Source organism: Mobula hypostoma, chromosome 25 (genome assembly GCF_963921235.1).
Source record: "Mobula hypostoma chromosome 25, sMobHyp1.1, whole genome shotgun sequence".
In the NCBI taxonomy this organism is placed as follows: domain Eukaryota; kingdom Metazoa; phylum Chordata; class Chondrichthyes; order Myliobatiformes; family Myliobatidae; genus Mobula; species Mobula hypostoma.
Window position 1 is genome coordinate 9,339,837 of NC_086121.1, and position 19,528 is coordinate 9,359,364.

At 41.6% G+C, this 19,528-nt stretch overlaps 2 protein-coding genes across 3 annotated transcripts in view; both read left to right on the forward strand.

Moving 5' to 3' along the window:
* cenps (centromere protein S) overlaps positions 1-16,339 on the forward strand; it is a 71,043-nt gene extending 54,704 nt beyond the window's left edge. For both annotated transcript variants that reach the window (XR_010016113.1, XM_063033361.1), the window contains one exon: positions 16,189-16,339. The gene's annotated coding sequence lies outside the window, so the exon portion shown is untranslated. The remainder of the gene's footprint in view (positions 1-16,188) is intronic.
* Positions 14,976-16,404, forward strand: LOC134337663 (somatostatin-2-like). The gene is made up of 2 exons (XM_063032855.1): positions 14,976-15,071; positions 16,189-16,404. The coding sequence occupies exons 1-2, from the start codon at positions 14,976-14,978 to the stop codon at positions 16,402-16,404; spliced, it is 312 nt and encodes a 103-aa protein (XP_062888925.1).
* Positions 16,405-19,528: the final 3,124 nt, after the last annotated feature.

Genomic DNA, 19,528 nt, shown 5'->3' on the forward strand with positions numbered 1-19,528 from the left:
CCTCCACTCAGAGAAGCAATTCTCTACCACCACTCTCTGGCTTCTTCCATCGAGCCAATGTCTAATCCAATTTACCACCTCTCCATGTATACCTAGCGACTGAATTTTCCTAACTAACCTCCCATGCGGGACCTTGTCAAAGGCCTTACTAAAGTCCATGTAGACAATATCCACTGCCTTCCTTTCATCCACTTTCCTGGTAACTCCTAGAAAAACTCCAACAGGTTGGTCAAACATGACCTACCACGCACAAAGCCATGTTGACTCTCCCTAATAAGCCCCTGTCTATCCAAATGCTTGTAGATTCTGTCTCTTAGTACTCCCTCCAATAACTTACCTACTACTGATGTTAAACTCACCGGCCTATAATTTCCCGGATTACTTTTTGATCCTTTTTTAAACAATGGAACAACATGAGCCACTCTCCAATCCTCCGGCACTTCACCCGTAGACAGCGACATTTTAAATATTTCTGCCAGGGCCCCCGCAATTTCAACACTAGTCTTCTTCAAGGTCCGAGGGAACACTCTGTCAGGTCCCGGGGATTTATCCACTTTAATTTTCCTCAAGACAGCAAGCACCTCCTCCTTTTCAATCTGTACAGTTTCCATGGTCTCACTACTTGATTCCCTCAATTCCATAGATTTCATGCCAGCTTCCTTAGTAAATACAGACGCAAAAAACCTATTTAAGATCTCCCCCATTTCCTTTGGTTCCGCACAAAGCCGACCACTCTGATCTTCAAGAGGACCAATTTTATCCCTTACAATCCTTTTGCTCTTAATATACTTGTAAAAGCTCTTTGGATTATCCTTCACTTTGACTGCCAAGGCAACCTCATGTCTTCTTTCTGCCCTCCTGATTTCTTTCTTAAGTATTTTCTTGCACTTCTTATACTCCTCAAGCACCTGATTTACCCCCTGTTTCCTATACATTTCATACAACTCCCTCTTCTTCTTTATCGGAGTTGCAATATCCCTTGAGAACCAAGGTTCCTTATTCCTATTCAATTTGCCTTTAATCCTGACAGGAACATACAAACTCCGCACTCTCAAAATTTCCAAATTTCCCCTTTGAAGGCTTCCCACCTACCAATCACATCTTTGCCAGAGAACAACCTGTCCCAATCCACGCTTTTTAGATCCTTTCTCATTTCTTCAAATTTGGCCGCCTTCCAGTTCAGAACCTCAACCCTAGGACTAGATCTATCCTTGTCCATGATCAAATTGAAACTAATGGTGTTATGATCACTGGAACCAAAGTGCTCCCCTACACAGACTTCTGTCACTTGCCCTAATTCGTTTCCTAACAGGAGATGCAATATTGCATCCCCTCTAGTTGGTCCCTCTATATACTGATTTAGAAAACTTTCCTGAACACATTTTACAAACTCTAAACCATCTAGACCCCTAACAGTATGGGAGTCCCAATCAATGTATGGAAAATTAAAATCCCCTACCACCACAACTTTATGTTTCCTGCAGTTGCCTGCTATCTCTCTGCAGATTTGCTCTTCCAAGTCTCGTTGACTATTGGTGGTCTGTAATACAATCCCACTAATGTGGCCATGCCTTTCCTGTTTCTCAGCTCCACCCATGAGGACTCAGTAGACAAGCCCTCTAATCTGTCCTGCCTGAGCACTGCTGTAATATTTTCCCTAACAAGCAATGCTACTCCCCCACCTTTCATTCCTCTGCCTCGATCACATCTGAAATATCGGAACCCTGGAATATTAAGCTGCCAGTCCTGCCCCTCCTGTAGCCAAGTTTCACTAATTGCTACAACATCATAATTCCACGTGTCAATCCACGCCCTCAACTCATCCGCCTTCCCTGCAATACTCCTAGCATTGAAATATATACACCTCAGAAGATTTTTACCACCACTCACAACCTTTCTATCAGCGCCCCTTGCAATGCATTTATTTTATGTTATCCTCATAACATAAAAGCATTAGAAGCAGTAGTAGAAAACATGGCTGCTTGACTCTTTAATGACAGTCGATCAGATAATGGTTCTATTCTTTTCCGCCTACTCCCCCACACCTCTTGGTTTCCTCTAAGCCCAAAAACCTATTATCCATCTTGAATATACTCAGTGATTGAACATTAACATTAAAGAATTCCAATGACTCATCATTGAAGGTTATTTTCTTAGTGGTGCCAGTGATTCATTATGCTAAACATTTTCTAATGCAAATACAGATGATTTAATTTGATGCCAATTTCAGCTCTTACCTCTGTCAATTAGAGATGAATGTGTATCCTCGTCATAATTATTTCTAGTTCAACTTTTATCAAGTGAACTTTCTGTTTTATATTTGGTTTGAAAAGGCACTGCCATGCCTTAAGTTAATAATCCTTCATTGCCTTAAGTTAGTAATGGTCATTTAGTAGTCCTTTATTGTCTTGTGTTAGTAGTGGTCAGTCAGAAGTCCTTCATTGCTTCTCCCTTTCCAGTCCCGATAAAGACTTGATCCAAAACTCTTTAATCCCCTCTATAGATACTGGCTGATCTGCTGAGTCTCTCCAGTATTTAGTATGTGTTACTCAAGATTTCTAACATCTGGAGAATCTTTTGTGCTTCTGCATAGTTGGATGGGTTGGATGAGACACAATGTAATGTCATCTACTCTCAGTCAAACGTAAAACGTTTGATGACAATACTTTTGTGGAAGAGCTAGTAGTTAACCCGGGTGTCCTAACCAATTTTATCTTTTGAAAATCCCTTAAATAATGGAAATAATATTGTCTGAGGGAGCTTGTGCACAAATTAACTGCTGTGTTTCTTACATTACAAAAATGCAACACCTCAAAAATATTTAGTAGGCTGTGAAACATTTTGGCACATCATGACAAAGATGTGGGCTGCTGTATGAAGATTTTTATCCATTGTATTTTCAAAAATAGTATTTTCTATAGGATATTGATTGATCAAATCTGATCAGTTTGTTGTTTTGCAAACAACAGGAATTCTGCAGATGCTGGAAATTCAAGCAGCGCCCATCAAAGTTGCTGGTGAACACAGCAGGCCAGGCAGCATCTCTAGGAAGAGGTACAGTCGACGTTTCAGGCCGAGACCTTATATTGAGATGAAGCCACACTCAGGTTGGAGGAACAACACCTTATATTCTGTCTGGGTAGCCTCCGACCTGATGGCATGAACATCGACTTCTCTAACTTCCGCTAATGCCCCACCTCCCCCTCGTACCCCATCTGTTATTTATTTTTATACACACATTCTTTCTCTCACTCTCCTTTTTTTCCCTCTGTCCCTCTGACTATACCCCTTGCCCATCCTCTGGGTTCCCCCCCCCCACTTGTCTTTCTTCCCGGACCTCCTGTCCCATGATCCTCTCGTATCCCTTTTGCCAATCACCTGTCCGGCTCTTGGCTCCATCCCTCCCCCTCCTGTCTTCTCCTATTATTTCAGATCTCCCCCTCCCCCTCCCACTTTCAAATCCCTTACTCACTCTTCCTTCAGTTAGTCCTGACGAAGGGTCTCGGCCTGAAACGTCGACTGTGCCTCTTCCTCGAGATGCTGCCTGGCCTGCTGCGATCACCAGCAACTTTGATGTGTGTAGTTTGTTGTTTTGCTCCGTTTTACAGATCAGAATAATTTTCTTCACTCTGTTAAGCTACTGGCACTGAAACAAGGGGGCCATTAAGCCAAGCATTCCCTTAAAGCACTAAGTTTTTCCTTTTCCTTTTAATAATGTTTACTGTGAATGATGTTTGCATCAAAGTACAAATTAGCACCTTTTTCTGCACAACAGACTTTTCAACACCAATTAGTACCAGAAGTGGTGCAATTTAAGAGCTGAAAGTAGAATGGACTGGAACAGGATGCTCCAAAGCTCCCTTGTTGGCTTCACATACAAAGAATCATAAATAGACTGTACATGTCTTCCCACAGTTTGTATACTTGTTTAAATGTAGATGCATGAGGGAGGGAAAAAAGGACTGTTCTCAGAAAGATATGGTATGGAATGCATAGAAAAGGTGTGAAAGGTGATGGGGAGAAGGCAGGAGAGTGTGGTTGAGAGGGATAATAAATCAGCCGTAATGGAATGGCGGAGCGGAGTAGATGGCCAAATGGCATAATTCTGTTGCTATGTTTTATGGACTTGTAGTTCAATCCAGTAAGTACATTTATTATCAAAGTATGTATGCAGTATACAAACCTGAGATTGGTCTTCCCACATACAGCCACAAAACAAAGAAACAGCATGGAACCCATTCAAGCAAAACATCAAACACCCAATGTCAAAAAGAAAACAAATTGTGCAAATGGCAAAATATGAGCACATAACACACAGAACATTAAACGTCAAACCATAGAGCCTTGAAGCAGTCTAGGAATGTTCAGTTCAGTTCAGTTCAGCTTAGCGCCATGTCAGTTCAATTTCATGCAGGCCACAGAGCCAGTCAGCCCTGATCAAAGTCGCACAAGATAGTAATTTAAAAAGAGAAGTAACCAGAAATAAATACCAGGGGTGATCTATAAGTTCATGGCCTAAGGTAGAAGGAGTCAATTTTAGAAAACCTAGCACATTTATTTTTCAACGTAGTCCCCTCCTACATCTACTTGCTTAGTCCAGAGGTCGTGGAGCATACGAGTCCCTTCTTTGTAGAAGTCCACAGCAGGGGTGATTGATAAGTTCATGACCTAAGGTAGAAGGAGGTTAGTTATACAGCTCTCTTTACATGCACATGCAGTTCAACTTTCTGCAGTGAAAATGCAGAAAGTTTGAAGTTAATTACTCATCTCTTTCTACCTTAGGCCATGAACTTATCAATCACCCCATGGTGTGGACCACTTCTGGAGGTCCAAGATGCCAACTTCTACAAAGAAGGGATCTGTATGCTCAATGACTGCTGGACTAAGTGTGTAAATGTAGGAAAAATAAATGTGCTAGGTTTTCTAAAATTGACTCCGTCTACCTTAGGCCGCGAACTTATCAATCACCCCTAGTATAATATGAACTGCAGAGTCCTCTAAAAAATGAGTCCAATCTCCCCACAAACCACGTTGATCAAACCTTACCCAAGACTCCAACGCATTCCTCCTGCAGCAGCGAGTGAGGGGGAAAGGGAGACCTGTCAAACACAGGCAGCCGGCCCTGAACTCCCGCTCTCATCCTCATTGATTTCAGTCTTGCTTGGTGCTTTAATTGGTGACATCAGCGAGAAATGGAGTTGATCGTGTGTCTCCGGGCTCTTTGGCCTCAAGCTGCAAATTCAGCTCCAAACCCCACTGATCTCCCCTGGAGACAGCAAAGTGTCAGATCGCTCAATGGGCCAAAAAAAAACACCATCAAAGTGGAAATCACAGGTTTCAATTGAACACAGCTTAGTAGTAGAATCAGGTTTGAAAGAAGAAGCCGCAGTAAGGTAGTTTTGTGTACTGCCTGAAGGACATTGCTGTTGGTCACGTTGTTTGTTGGCGCGATTGATGATGATGATCATCATCACATTTGCAACCCATTGTTGAAGTCAATCCTTCCCTGTGACTTTTGATTCTGCTGCATTCCCATCAATAACCCCTTGCTCTACAACAACTTCTTCACCCTCCCTTGACCTTCAGCCCAACATCCCCATCTTCTATCCTTGTAGTTTATGTTGGATATTAAGTAAGAGAAAAAATGACAGAGAAATAAATAGTTTAAAAATGCAGTTTTCCTGGAGGTTGTTTCTTGCTGATTTTTTGTGGCAATGGGCATTGATCAACACAGATTTTTGGGGGGTTCAGCACGGGAGTGTTTAAACTAATTTGGTGGGGAATGGAAATTAGGGTGATAGGGTGAGGATAAGGATGCTGATTTACAAGCAGAGGTAGTGTACAATGAGACTATCAGTGAGGACGGAGATGATAGGGCAAAATTGCAGTCAGTGAGATGGGTTGCAGTGTAAAAATGGGGCAGAATTGAAAAGGATGACAAATACAGGACTGAAAGTGTTATATTTGAATGCACACAGTATATGAAATAAGACAGGTGATCTTTTAGCGCAGTTAGAGATTGGCAGGTATGACGTTGTGGGTATCACAGAGTCTTGGCTGAAAAACAATTGTAGTTGGGAGCTTAATATCCAAGGATACACAATCTATCAAAAGGACAGGCAGGTAGGCAGAGGAGGAAGAGTGGCTCTGCCGGTAAAAAAAAAATTAAATTAAATCTTTAGAAAGGGGTGACATAGGATCCGAAGATGTAAAATCCTTGTGGGTAGAGTTAAGAAACTGGGGGTAAGAAGACCCTGATGGGAGTTATTTACAGGCCTCCAAAAGATAGTCAGGATGTGGCCTACAAATTACAGCGGGAGATAGAAAATACATACCAAAAAGGCAATGTTACATTTGTCATGGGGGATTTCAATTCAGATAAATTGGGAAAAACAAGTTGATGTTTCAAGAGAGAGAATTTGTGGAATGCTTCCCAGATGGCTTTTTGGAGCAGCTTGTGGTTGAATCCATTAGGGGATCAGCAATTCTGGATTGGGTGTTGTGTAATGAACTGGATATGATTAGGGAGCTTAAGGTAAAGGAACCCTTAGGAAACAGTGATCATAATATGATAGAATTCACCCTGCCACTTGTGAGGGAGAAGCTGAAGTCAGATGATCAGTATTACAGTGGAGTAAAGGGAATTACAGAGGCATGAGAGGGGAGTTAGCCAAAGTTGATTGGAGGGGACAATAGCAGGGATGATGATAGAGCAGCAATGGCTGGAGATTCTCTGAGCAATTCGGAAGGTGCAGGATAGATACATCCCAAAGAAGAGGAAATAATCTAAAGGCAGGGTGACACAAAGTGGCTGACAAGGGATGTCACAGAAAATATAAAAGCAGAAGAGATGGCATATAATAGAACTAAAATTAGTGGAAAGTTAGAGGATTGGAAAGCTTTAAAAAAACGAGAAAAAGGCAATTAAAAAACTGTCGGGGGGGTGGGGGGGGGGGAGATGAAATATGAAGGTAAGCCAGTCAATAATATCAAAAATGATGCCAAAAGTTTTTTTAGGTAAATATTTATGGAGAGTAATAGCGAGGCAAGAATAGATATTGGACCACTGGAAAATGACACTGGAGTGGTAGTAATGGGGGACAAGGAAATGGTGGATGAACTGAATTAGAATTCAGTTCAGTGGAAGACATTAATACTTTGCTGGAAGTTCAGGTATCAAGGGGTAGAAGTCAGTGTAGTTGATATTACTGGAGAGATGGTGCTTGGGAAACTGAATGGTCTGAAGGTAGATAAGTCACCTGGACCTGATAAACTACACTCCAGGGTTCTAAAAGAGGTAGCTGAAGAGATTGTGGAGGCATTACTAATGATCTTTCAAGAATCAATAGATTCTGGCATAGTTGCGGAGGACTGGAAAATTGCAAATGGCACTCAACTCTTCAAGAAGGGAGGGACAGGAAATTATAGGCCAATTAGCCTGACCTCAGTGGTTGGAAAAATGTTGGGAGCTGATTGTTAAGGATGCGATTTTGGGCTACTTAGAGGCACATGACAAAATGGGCCAAAGTCAGCATGGTTTCCTAAGGGAAAATCTTGCCTGTCAAATCTGTGGGAATTCTTTGAAGAAGTAACAAGCAGGATAGACAAAGAATTGGTGGATGTTGTATACTTGGATTTTCAGAACGCCTTTGACAAGGTGTCACACATGAGGCTGCTAAACAAGATAAGAGCCCAGGATATTACTGGAAAGATACTAACATGGATAGAACATTTGCTATTTGGTAGGAGGCTAAGAGTGGGAATAAAATGATCCTTTCCAGATTGGCTGTCACTGACTAATGGTGTTACACAGGGGTCTGCGTTGGGATAACTTCTTTTTATGTTGATTGTCAGTGATATATCAACAACATCCAACGATGAAATTAATGCTGTTGTAGCCAAGTTTGTGCGTGATACAAAGATTGATAGAGGGGCAGGTAGTGTCGGGGAAGCAGAGCGGCTGCAGAAGGACTTAGACAGATTAGGAAAGTGGGCAAAGAGGTGGCAGACGAAATACAGTGTTGGGAAGTGAATGTTCATGCACTTGGTAGAAGAAATGAAAGCATAGACTATTTTCTAAACAGGAAGAAAATTCAAAAATCCAAGGTGCAAAGGGATTTGGGAGTCTGCAGGATTCCCTAAAGATTGATTTGCAGATTTGATAGGTGGTGACAAAGGTGATTGCAATGTTAGCATTCATTTCAAGATGTCTAGAATATAAAGGCAGGTACATTATTGTGTAAAATGCATCTAGTTCACAACAGACTGTGGATGTTGGAATCTGGAGCTAAAAAGCAAACAGCTGGAAGACCTCAGCACCTCAGGCAGCCTCCAAACCGACATGGCCAGTTTTATTTGGTCGAGATAGGTCCAAATGAAGGGTCTGCACTTGTAGACTGTCAATTTCCTTTCACAGATGATGCCTGACATGCTGAATTCCTCCAGAAGTTTGTTTATTGTTCCAGTCCACTAATACCTGACACAGAATTAAATCTGAGCCAGTATAATTTACACGTGACTCCAGACCATAGCAAGGTTTTTGACTCTGTTGCCTTCTGAAGCGCCCTTGCAAGCCACTCAGTTCCAGGTGACAGCCAGATCTTGTAGAAATATTTTTGAAATTTGAAATCTAATCCTTAGGAAGAAGTAACATAGGACTGGAAGATGCAGAATCCTTATGGATAGAGTTAAGAAACTGTAAAGGTAAAGAGATGGGAGTTATATACAAGTCTCCAAAACGTAGCTAGGATGTAGGCTACAAATTACAAAGGGAGTTAGAAAAAGCTTGTAAATAGGGCAATGTTGCGATAATCATGAGGGTGTTTCAATATGCAGGTAGATTGGGAAAATCTGGTTGGTGCTGGGACCTCGAGAGAGAATTTGTAGAATACCTACAAGATAGCTTTTTAGATCAGTTTGTGGTTGAGCCCACGAGGGGAAAGGCTTCAAGAAAGAGGAGCAGAATGTGACTAATCAGCCCATTGAGTCTGCTCTGCAATTCTATTTTGGATTAGATGATGTTGAGCAGTTCTTGGGCCCCTTATCTAGGAAAGGATGTGGTGATATAGAGGGGATCTAGAGAGGTTCACGAGAATGATTCCAGAAATGATAGGATTATTGTATGAGGAGCATTTGATGGCTCTGGGCCTGTACTGACTGGAATTTAGAAAAATGAGGGTAGGATCTCATTGAAACCTATCGCATGCTGAAAGGCCTAGATAGAGAGGATGTTTCCTATAGTGGGAGAGTCTGGAACCAGAGGGAACATCCTCAGAATAGAGGGACATCCATTTAGAATGGAGATGAGGAGTTTCTTTATCCAGAGAGTGATGAATCTGTGGAATTCGTTGCCACAGACGGCTGTGGAAGCCAGGCCATTGGGTGTATTTAAGCCGGAGGTTGATATGTTCTTGATTAGTCAGGACGTGAAAGGTTACAGGACAAGGCAAAAGACTGGGGTTGAGAGGAAAACGAGTAAGCAATGATGACATAGAGGAGCAGACTTGATAGGCTGAATGGCTTAATTCTGCTCCTGTCTCTTATTGTTCACAAGTGCTCTTGAAGGATCCATCATCCAGGTCATGTCCTCTTCTCGCTCCTACAGTCAACCTGAAGTCCCTCACTACTAGTTTCAGGAACATGCCACAAAGACCCTCTTGTTCAACTTGTCTCTGATTTGTGTTTTATTGCACTAACATCTTATGTTAGAGTCTCTCTTCTCTTCACTCTCTTGTACATATAATTTATGTACAATTTATATTCTACTGTTGTCTGTATCTATGACGCTACTGCAAACACATTTTTTCATTTTACCTGTACCTCACAGTAATTGTGCACAGGGCAAAGAACTCAGCTGAACTCGACCTGATGTAATTATTCAATTGGTCTGCCATGTCCTTGGTCCCCATAATCAATTCACCTGTTTCTGTCTGCAGGGGACCTACATTTGTCTTTACCAGTCTTTTCCTTTTTACATATCTATAAAAGCTTTTACAGTCCGTTTTTATGTTCCCTGCCAGTTTTCTCTCATAATCTTTTTTCCCCTTCCTAATTAAGCCCTTTGTCCTCCTCTGCTGAACTCTGAATTTCTCCCAGTCCTCAGGTGAGCCACTTTCTCTGGCTAATTTGTATGCTTCTTCTTTGGAATTGATACTATCCCTAATTTCTCTTGTCAGCCACGGGTGCACTACCTTCCTTGATTTATTCTTTTGCCAAACTGGGATGAACAATTGTTGTAGTTCATCCATGCAACCTTTAAATGCTTGCCATTGCATATCCACCGTCAATCCTTTAAGTGTCATTTGCCAGTCTATCTTAGCTAATTCACGTCTCATACCTTCAAAGTTACCCCTCTTTAAGTTCAGAACCTTTGCTTCTGAATTAACTATGTCACTCTCCATCTTAATGAAGAATTTCACCATATTATGGTCACTCTTACCCAAGGGGCCTCTCACGACAAGATCGCTAATTAACCCTTCCTCATTGCTCAAAACCCAGTCCAGAATAGCCTGCTCTCTAGTTGGTTCCTCGACATGTTGGTTCAAAAAACCATCCTGCATACATTCCAAGAAATCCTCTTCCTCAGCACCTTTACCAATTTGGTTCACCCAGTCTACATGTAGATTGAAGTCACCTATTATAACTGCTGTTCCTTTATTGCACACATTTCTAATTTCCTGTTTAATACCATCTCCGACCTCACCACTACTGTTAGGTGGCCTGTACACAACTCCCACCAGCGTCTTCTGCCCCTTAGTGTTACACAGCTCTACCCATATCGATTCCACATCTTCCCGGCTTATGTCTTTCCTTTCTATTGCGTTAATCTCTTCTTTAACCGGCAACGCCACCCCACCTCCCCTTCCTTCATGTCTATCCCTCCTGAATATTGAATATCCCTGAACGTTGAGCTCCCATCCCTGGTCACCCTGGAGCCATGTCTCTGTGATCCCAACTATATCATAATCATTAATAACAATCTGCACTTTCAATTCATCCAGCTTATTACGAATGCTCCTTGCATTGACTCATAAAGCCTTCAGGCGCTCTTTTACAACTCTCTTAGCCCTTATACAATTATGTTGAAAAGTGGCCCTTTTTAATGCTTGCCCTGGATTTGTCGGCCTGCCACTTTTACTTTTCTCCTTAGTACTTCTTGCTTCTACCCTCACTTTACACCCCTCTGTCTCTCTGCACTGGTTCCCATCCCTCTGTTGTGAACTAACCTCCTCACGCCTAGCCTCTTTAATTTGATTCCCACCCCGCAACCATTCTAGTTTAAAGTCACCTCAGTAGCCCCCGCTAATCTCCCTGCCAGGATATTGGTCCCCCTAGGATTCAAGTGTAACCCGTCCTTTTTGTACAGGTCACGCCTGCGCCAAAAGAGGTCCCAATGATCCAAAAACTTGAATCCCTGCCCCCTGCTCTAATCCCTCAGCCACACATTTATCCTCCACCTCATCGCATTCCTACTTTCACTGTCGCGTGGCACAGGCAGTAATCCCGAGATTACTACCTTTGCGGTCCTTTTTCTCAACTAACCCTAACCCTAACCCTAGGGAAACTGCTGGAGTCAGTTATCAAGGATGTGATAACAGCACATTTGGAAAGTGGTGAAATGATTGGACAAAGTCAGCATGGATTTGTGAAAGGAAAATCACGTCTGACGAATCTCATAGAATTTTTTGAGGATGTAACTAGTAGAGTGGATAGGGGAGAACCAGTGGATGTGGTATATTTGGATTTTCAAAAGGCTTTTGACAAGGTCCCACACAGGAGATTAGTGTGCAAACTTAAAGCACACGGTATTGGGGGTAAGGTATTGGTGTGGGTGGAGAATTGGTTAGCAGACAGGAAGCAAAGAGTGGGAATAAACGGGACCTTTTCAGAATGGCAGGCGGTGACTAGTGAGGTACCGCAAGGCTCAGTGCTGGGACCCCAGTTGTTTACAATATATATTAATGACTTGGATGAGGGAATTAAATGCAGCATCTCCAAGTTTGCGGATGACACGAAGCTGGGTGGCAGTGTTAGCAGTGAGGAGGATGCTGAGAGGATGCAGGGTGACTTGGATAGGTTGGGTGAGTGGGCAAATTCATGGCAGATGCAATTTAACGTGGATAAATGTGAAGTTATCCACTTTGGTGGCAAAAATAGGAAAACAGATTATTATCTGAATGGTGGCCGATTAGGAAAAAGGGAGGTGCAACGAGACCTGGGTGTCATTATACACCAGTCATTGAAAGTGGGCATGCAGGTACAGCAGGCGGTGAAAAAGGCGAATGGTATGCTGGCATTTATAGCGAGAGGATTCGAGTACAGGAGCAGGGACGTACTACTGCAGTTGTACAAGGCCTTGGTGAGACCACACCTGGAGTATTGTGTGCAGTTTTGGTCCCCTAATCTGAGGAAAGACATCTTTGCCATAGAGGGAGTACAAAGAAGGTTCACCAGATTGATTCCTGGGATGGCGGGACTTTCATATGAAGAAAGACTGGATGAATTGGGCTTGTACTCGTTGGAATTTAGAAGATTGAGGGGGGATCTGATTGAAACGTATAAGATCCTAAAGGGATTGGACAGGCTAGATGCAGGAAGATTGTTCCCGATGTTGGGGAAGTCCAGAACGAGGGGTCACAGTTTGAGGATAGAGGGGAAGCCTTTTAGGACCGAGATTAGGAAAAACTTCTTCACACAGAGAGTGGTGAATCTGTGGAATTCTCTGCCACAGGAAACAGTTGAGGCCAGTTCATTGGCTATATTTAAGAGGGAGTTAGATATGGCCCTTGTGGCTACGGGGGTCAGGGGGTATGGAGGGAAGGCTGGGGCGGGGTTCTGAGTTGGATGATCAGCCATGATCATAATAAATGGCGGTGCAGGCTCGAAGGGCCGAATGGCCTACTCCTGCACCTATTTTCTATGTTTCTATTATGTGGAACGTATCATTTTGTATTCTGAATAAGTGATGAAGCTGGACCAGATTCAGATACAATTATTACCATTCAACCATCAGGAACAGTTATTACCTTAAGTTACAACCATCAAGCTCCTGAACCAGCATAGATAATTTCTCTCACCTCAACACTGAACTGATTCTACAACCTATGGACTCACTTCCAAGGACTCTATAACTCGTGTTTTCAGTATTATTTACTTATTACTTTATTTGTATCCACACAACTTTTCTTCTCTTGCACGTAGGTTGTTTGTAAGTCATTGTTTGTATGTAATTATTTATTGATTCTATTGTATTTCCTTTTATGGACTCACTTTCAAGGACTCTACAAGTTAATAGGTAGATAGATAGATAGATAGACATAGTTTATTGATCCCGAGGGAAATTGGGTTTCATTACAGCTGCACCAACCAAGAATAGAGCATAAATGTGGCAATACAAAAACCACAAACAATCAAACAACAATATGCAAACTATGCCAGATGGAAATAAGTCCAGGACCAGTCTATTGGCTCAGGGTGTCTGACCCTCCACACAAGGAGCTGCAAAGTTCGATGTCCACAGGCAGGAAAGCCCAGTGTTGTATCTCGGTGGAATATGGCCAGAGTCCAACAGCAAGAAGTTCAATATCCGGGCTACAAACACGTTTCTCGATCGTAATATGACCAGGATTGCACCATCCGTTGTTAACCAAACCAGTAAGCCCCCAACTCCTTTACGCTTACCGCTCTCAGTGCACTTCCAGTCAGCCCGAATGGTCTGGAAGCCCTCCATGGAAAAGTTCTCAGTATTACTTATATTTGCACAGTTTGTCTTTTGCACATTGGTTATTTGTTAGACTTTGTATATTTTCATTGATTCTATTGTATTTATTTGTTCTCTACTGTGAAAAAATTGGGGCAGCATGGTAGTGTTGTAGTTAGCAAAATGCTTTACAGTACCAGTGACTTGTGATCAATTTGTGCTGCTGTCTGAAAGGAGTTAGCACGTTCTCCCTGTGACGCCTGGGTTTCCTCCCGGTGCTCTGGTTTCCGCCCACTGTCCAAAGACGTACTGGTTCATAGGTTAATTGTTCATTGTAAATTGTCCAGTGATTAGGCTAAGATTAAATTGGGGGATTGCTGGGCAGCAAGGCTCAAAGGGCCAGAAGGCCTACTCTGTGCTGTATGTCAATAAATAAATAAAAGCAGGGTAAGCACATGGTAACATCTGTGTTCTTTGATAATAAATTTACTTTGAACTTTGAATTAGGTGGTTTGTTTCTGTAAACAGCACAGAGGGCACTCCGGTAAGACATTTGAGATTTGTAATTGCAAACCAGTGAAATGAGTGGTCAGTTGTGTAATTTACTTGATTTCAATTTGTGAAATTAATGATTGAGAAAGAAAACTATTTAAAGGTGTAATGTATACAAAAAGTATCTTGGAAGCCATCTAAGAAATTTTGAGTTTTATTTTGAGAAGGTCATATCCTGTAATTGATCTGCACAAGATGCTAGTAATGGTTCTTCCAGGGAATTATAATTTCTCAATTTTATAGTTTAGTTCACTTCTAATGAACTGCCTGATCAGAAACTAATTCCGTGTTTATGACATTTAAAAGTATGTTTTTGTCTGTATGATTAGAAATTTCTCTGAATGGAAGCTATAAACCTTCTTAATGGGTAGTTCATTAAAATTGGGCTGCAATTTTAATGAAGAATATTACAAACTTTCATCTATTTGTATCATAAATTTACGAAACCTGAAGTGAAAAATGTAGTGCAATTAGTCAGTTATGATGTCCCTCAATTACCATGTTTCCATTTACATGATGGAATTAGATGAAGCTGTCACTCTTTATATATACAGAGCTTGCAGGCTTTTATTGGGTTAATGGTGCACATTGACTATTAAGCTGTGATTGTGTTCATTAATTTTTGTGCGTCAGTGTTTTGCTATAAAAGAACTGGAGGTAGTTTCTGTGGAATAGAGTGAGGAGCTTGCCATTCATTTAACATTTTAGAAGATTGAGCCCAAGAATGAAGTGGCTAGTGACAATCAGTGTGGTGTCCCTGCTGCTTCTCCTCGTGGGTGTTGAGGGCACCGACCCACTGGAAGACAGAATGAAGCTTCAGGTGAGCAGAGCGAATACGGGTAGTTTGCCCAGATGATTGAATAGGAAGGCAGATGTGGAAATATTTGTAAGAGGAGTATTGAATTAAAATTGCTGTAGATACTAAGTGGGGAGATATGGGAAAAAATCAAACCAGTAAAAGTTAAAGAGAGATATTTTGAGATATTGGTTTATTATTGTCACATGTACTAAGATACAGTGAAAAGCTTGTCTTGCATACTATTCATACAGATCAAATCATTACACAGTGCATTGAGGTAGAATAAAGTAAAACAATAACAATGCAGAATAAAGTGTAAAAGCTACCAAAAAAGTGCATTGCAGGTAAACGATAATGTGCAAGATCATAAAGTAGATTGTGAGATCAAGAGTCCATTTTATCATACAAGAGATCTATTCTCAAGCCTGATTATCGAGGGGTAGAAGCTGTTGTTGAGCCTGGTGGGACCTACTTTCAGGCTTTTGTATCTTCGGCCTGATGAGAGAGGGGAGAAGAAAGAATGTCTGGAGTGGGTAGGGTCTTTGATTACGCTGGCTGCTTTACTGAGGTAGTGAGAAGTAGAGACAGAGTCCATGAAGAGGAGGCAGGTTCCTGTGATGTGATGTGTCCACACTTCTCTGCAGTTCCTTGTGATCACGTAGAATAGTCACAATACCATGCCATAATGCATCCACACAGAATGCTTTCTATAATGCATCATTTAAATTTGTTAAGAGTTGATGGGGACATACCAAATGTCTGTCTCCAGAGATAGTAGAGGTATTGGTGAACTTAAGTAATTTGTTGGAGCAGAATAGGATGAATGGTTTTCAATGGAAAAATGCATATAAAAAGCATGAATGGACAAGAAATACTCATTTAGCAGTGGGAGAAATGCTGCATATGGTTTGACTGAATAACCAGTGTTCACTACCAGCTAATCTGTCGAGGCGAATAGACAGGAAAAAAATTAGTTTTCTTTCAACATTCTGTCACTCAAATAAACATTATGACTGTTTATTACCCTCCATAGATCCTTCTTCAGCTGTTGAGTTCCTCTAGCATTTTGTGTGTGTTTCTCAACATCTCCAGCTTCTGCAGAATCTCTGAAGTTTCTTTTCCTTTGTTTATCCCCAAGGAGTTGACCAGAAGTAAAAAGTCACTGATATTGAAGCTGCTGGCTGGCTTGTTGGAAATTGATGATCATCTTTCTGAAAGTGGCTTTATGTATTCGAACACAGAAGAGGCAGAAGAGACTTCACGTGAGGGGAGGTCAGTAGCTGGAGGAATCCCTCGGAGAGAGCAGAAAGCTCCCTGCAAACTGTTCTTTTGGAAGACTTTTTCACACTGTTAAGTACTAGCTTCTGGCTCGGTCTAAGCTGGTGTATTGGGGAAAAAACGTATCCTGTTAAACTTGTACATTAAAACTATCACGTTTTTGTATATTTCAACTACATTACAATTATTTACATGAAATGTTATGATGCATTAATTAGACTTGATTTCAACACATTTTGTTTGCCTTTCACAATATATAAATTCATTGCTTCTGAGTTAGATGAAATCTGGATTAAACAATCAGTCTTCTGAAGAGTTAGTCCTTGGTATATAATTTTGGTTACTGCCCTAATTATTTTCAGCAGAACACCTTTATGTTGAGTTATGTCAAGATGAGATTTGGTTTTACATCCCTTGTTGTCAGAGGTCATTGAAGATCTATTTGACAGGTGTAGCATTCTAGAACTCAGCATAATCCATTCCTTGATACAAAAAAAATCAAAAGAATGAGATGTAAGGCTTAGATATTCCAATATTTTACTCTGACTTGATCATGATGGATAAGCAGATTGTAATGATGTTAGTGCAATGATGTTTTGGGCATTCCTAGTGTCTACTTAACTGGAGGTACAGTATCTTATAAATAACATTAAAAAAAAATAAAGACCATTATTTACACTGCATATGATGTCCTTTTGTTCTTTTTCTCTCTCGGTGGGCAGCAGTCAACATGGGTCTAATAAAAAGAAAGGAGTTTCAAGCGGAGCATCCATTGTTGGAGCGGGACATTATTAGAGTGTTCTGGCTTTGGTTCAATAGGCTTAGGTGAGAACAGACTTGGGCAAGCACAGGCAGAGGTTCTAAATAAGTAAAAAAAAGTTTCTAGTAAGTTTTTTACTTAGTAGAGGATGGATCTGTAGGTATTGGTATGTTCCCTGAGTGAGATATGGGAAATTTGGGAGACCTCCAGTCTTCCTGATAACTACATCTGCACAAATTGCTTTGAGCTGCAGCTCCTTAGAGACCGTATTAAGGAAATGGAGCTGCAACTTGATAACCTTTGGCTTATACGGAAATTTGATAGATAGGAGCTACTGGGAAGCAGTCACCCCTAAGCTGCAGAAGGCAGGTTATTGGGTGACAGGAAAGGAAAAGGCAGCCAGGGCAGAGACCCCTGTGGCTATTCCCCTCAATAAGTATACCATGTTGGATACTGGTGGGCAGGGGGAAATGACCAGGTCGCTGGCTCCAAGTCTGGCTTTGTGGCTCAGAAGTGAAGGGGTGGGGGAGGAGTACAGTAGTGTAGGGGATTATAATTAGAGGAGCAGAAAGCAGACTCTGTGGACATGAAAGAGACACCAGGATGGTATGTTATCTCCCAGGTGCAGAGGGTCAGGGATATCTTGGATCGAGTCCACAGCATTCTAAAGGGTGAGGGTGACAGCCGGATTTTGTTGTACATATTGGTACCAATGATGCAGGTAGGAAAAAGAAGGAGATCCTGAAGAGAGAATATAGGGAACTAGACCAAAAGCTGAAAAGCAGAAACTCCAGGGCAGTAATCTCTGGATTGCTGCCTGTGGCACATGCCAGTGGGGGTAATAAAAGGATTATTTTCAGATGACTACATGCCTGAGGAACTGGTGTAGGAAACAGAGTTTCAGATTTCTGGATCATTGAGATCTCTTCTGGTATGACTTGCTCGAGGGAGGATTTAACTAGTTTGGCAGGGGGTTGGGAACCGGAGTGATGCTTGAGGATGGGGCAGTTGCTATACCAGCAGATGCAGAGTGTAATAAGAATGTGAGGAAGGACAGGTAGATAATAGGGCAAAATTGCTGTCAGTGGGATGAGATAAACTGTAACAGGGAGCCAAAATCTAAAATGGTGATGAATATAGAACTGAAGGTGTTATATTTGAATGCATGCAGTATATGGAATAAGATAGATGATCTTGTAGCACAGCTAGAGATTGGCAGGTATGATGTGAGCACCTCTTGAGTTGTGACTGAAACAAGATCATTGGTGGGAGCTTAACATCCAAGGATACACCCAGTATCAAAAGGACAGGCAGGCAGGTAGAGTGGGTGGGGTGGCTGTATTGGTAAAGAATGAAATCAAATCCTTAGAAAGAGTTGAATGTAGAATCCTTGTGGGTAGAGTTAAGAAACTACAAGGGTAAAAAGGCCCCGATGAGAGATAGAAAAGGCATGTAAAGGGCAATGTTCTGTCAACCATGAGGGATTTCAATACGCAGGTAGATTGGGAAAATCTGGTTGATGTTGGACACTAAGAGAGGGATTTTGTAGAATATCAACAAGATGGCTTTTCAGAGCAGCTTGTGGTTGAGCCCACTAGAGGAATGGCAATTCTGCATTGGGTGTTATCTAATGACCCAGATTTGATTAGGAAACTTAAGGTAAAGGAACCCTTGGGAGGCAGAGATCATGATATGATAGAATCCACCCTGCAGTTTGAGAAGAAGAAGCTAAAATCAGGTCTATCAATATTACAGTGGAGTAAAGGGAATTACAGATGTGTGAGAGGGGAGCTGGCAAAAATTGATTGGAAGGGGAACACGAGCAGGGATGATGGCAAAACAGCAGTAGCTGCTGCTTTTGGGAGGAAATTCAGAAGGTGCAGGAAAGATACATCCCAAAGATGAAGAAGTATTCTGAAGGGAGGATGAGGCAACTGAAGTAAAAGAGAAGGCATATAATATAGCAAAAATTAGTGGGAAGATAGAAGATTGGGAAGCTTTTAAAATACAACAGAAGGCAACTAAAAAAGCCATAAAGAGAGAAAAGATGAAATGTGAAGGGAAGCTAGCCAATAATATAAAGGAGGGTACCAAAAGTTTTTTTTTTGATATATAAGGAGTAAAAGAGAGGCGAGAGTGGAAACTAGACCGCTGGAAATTGATGCTGGAGAGGTAGTAATGAGGGACAAAGAAATGGCAGAGAAACTTAAGTATTTTGCATCACTTCCACTGTGAAAGACACAAGCAAAATGCCAGAAATGTGAGAGTGTCAGGGGCAGTAGTGAGTGCAATTGCTATTATTAAGGAGAAGGTGCTTGGGAAGCTGAAAAGTCTGAAGGAATGTAAGTCTCCTGGACCAGATGGACTACACTGCAAGGTTCTAAAAGATGTAGCTAAAGATGTGGAGGCATTAGTAATGATCTTTGAAGAATCACTAGAT

Coding starts and splice junctions, on each gene's coding strand:
- LOC134337663 (XM_063032855.1), top strand. CDS start 14,976: ATGAAGTGGCTAGTGACAATCAGTGTGGTGTCCCTGCTGCTTCTCCTC. Junction 15,072..16,188: donor AAGACAGAATGAAGCTTCAG/GTGAGCAGAGCG, acceptor TTTATCCCCAAG/GAGTTGACCAGAAGTAAAAA.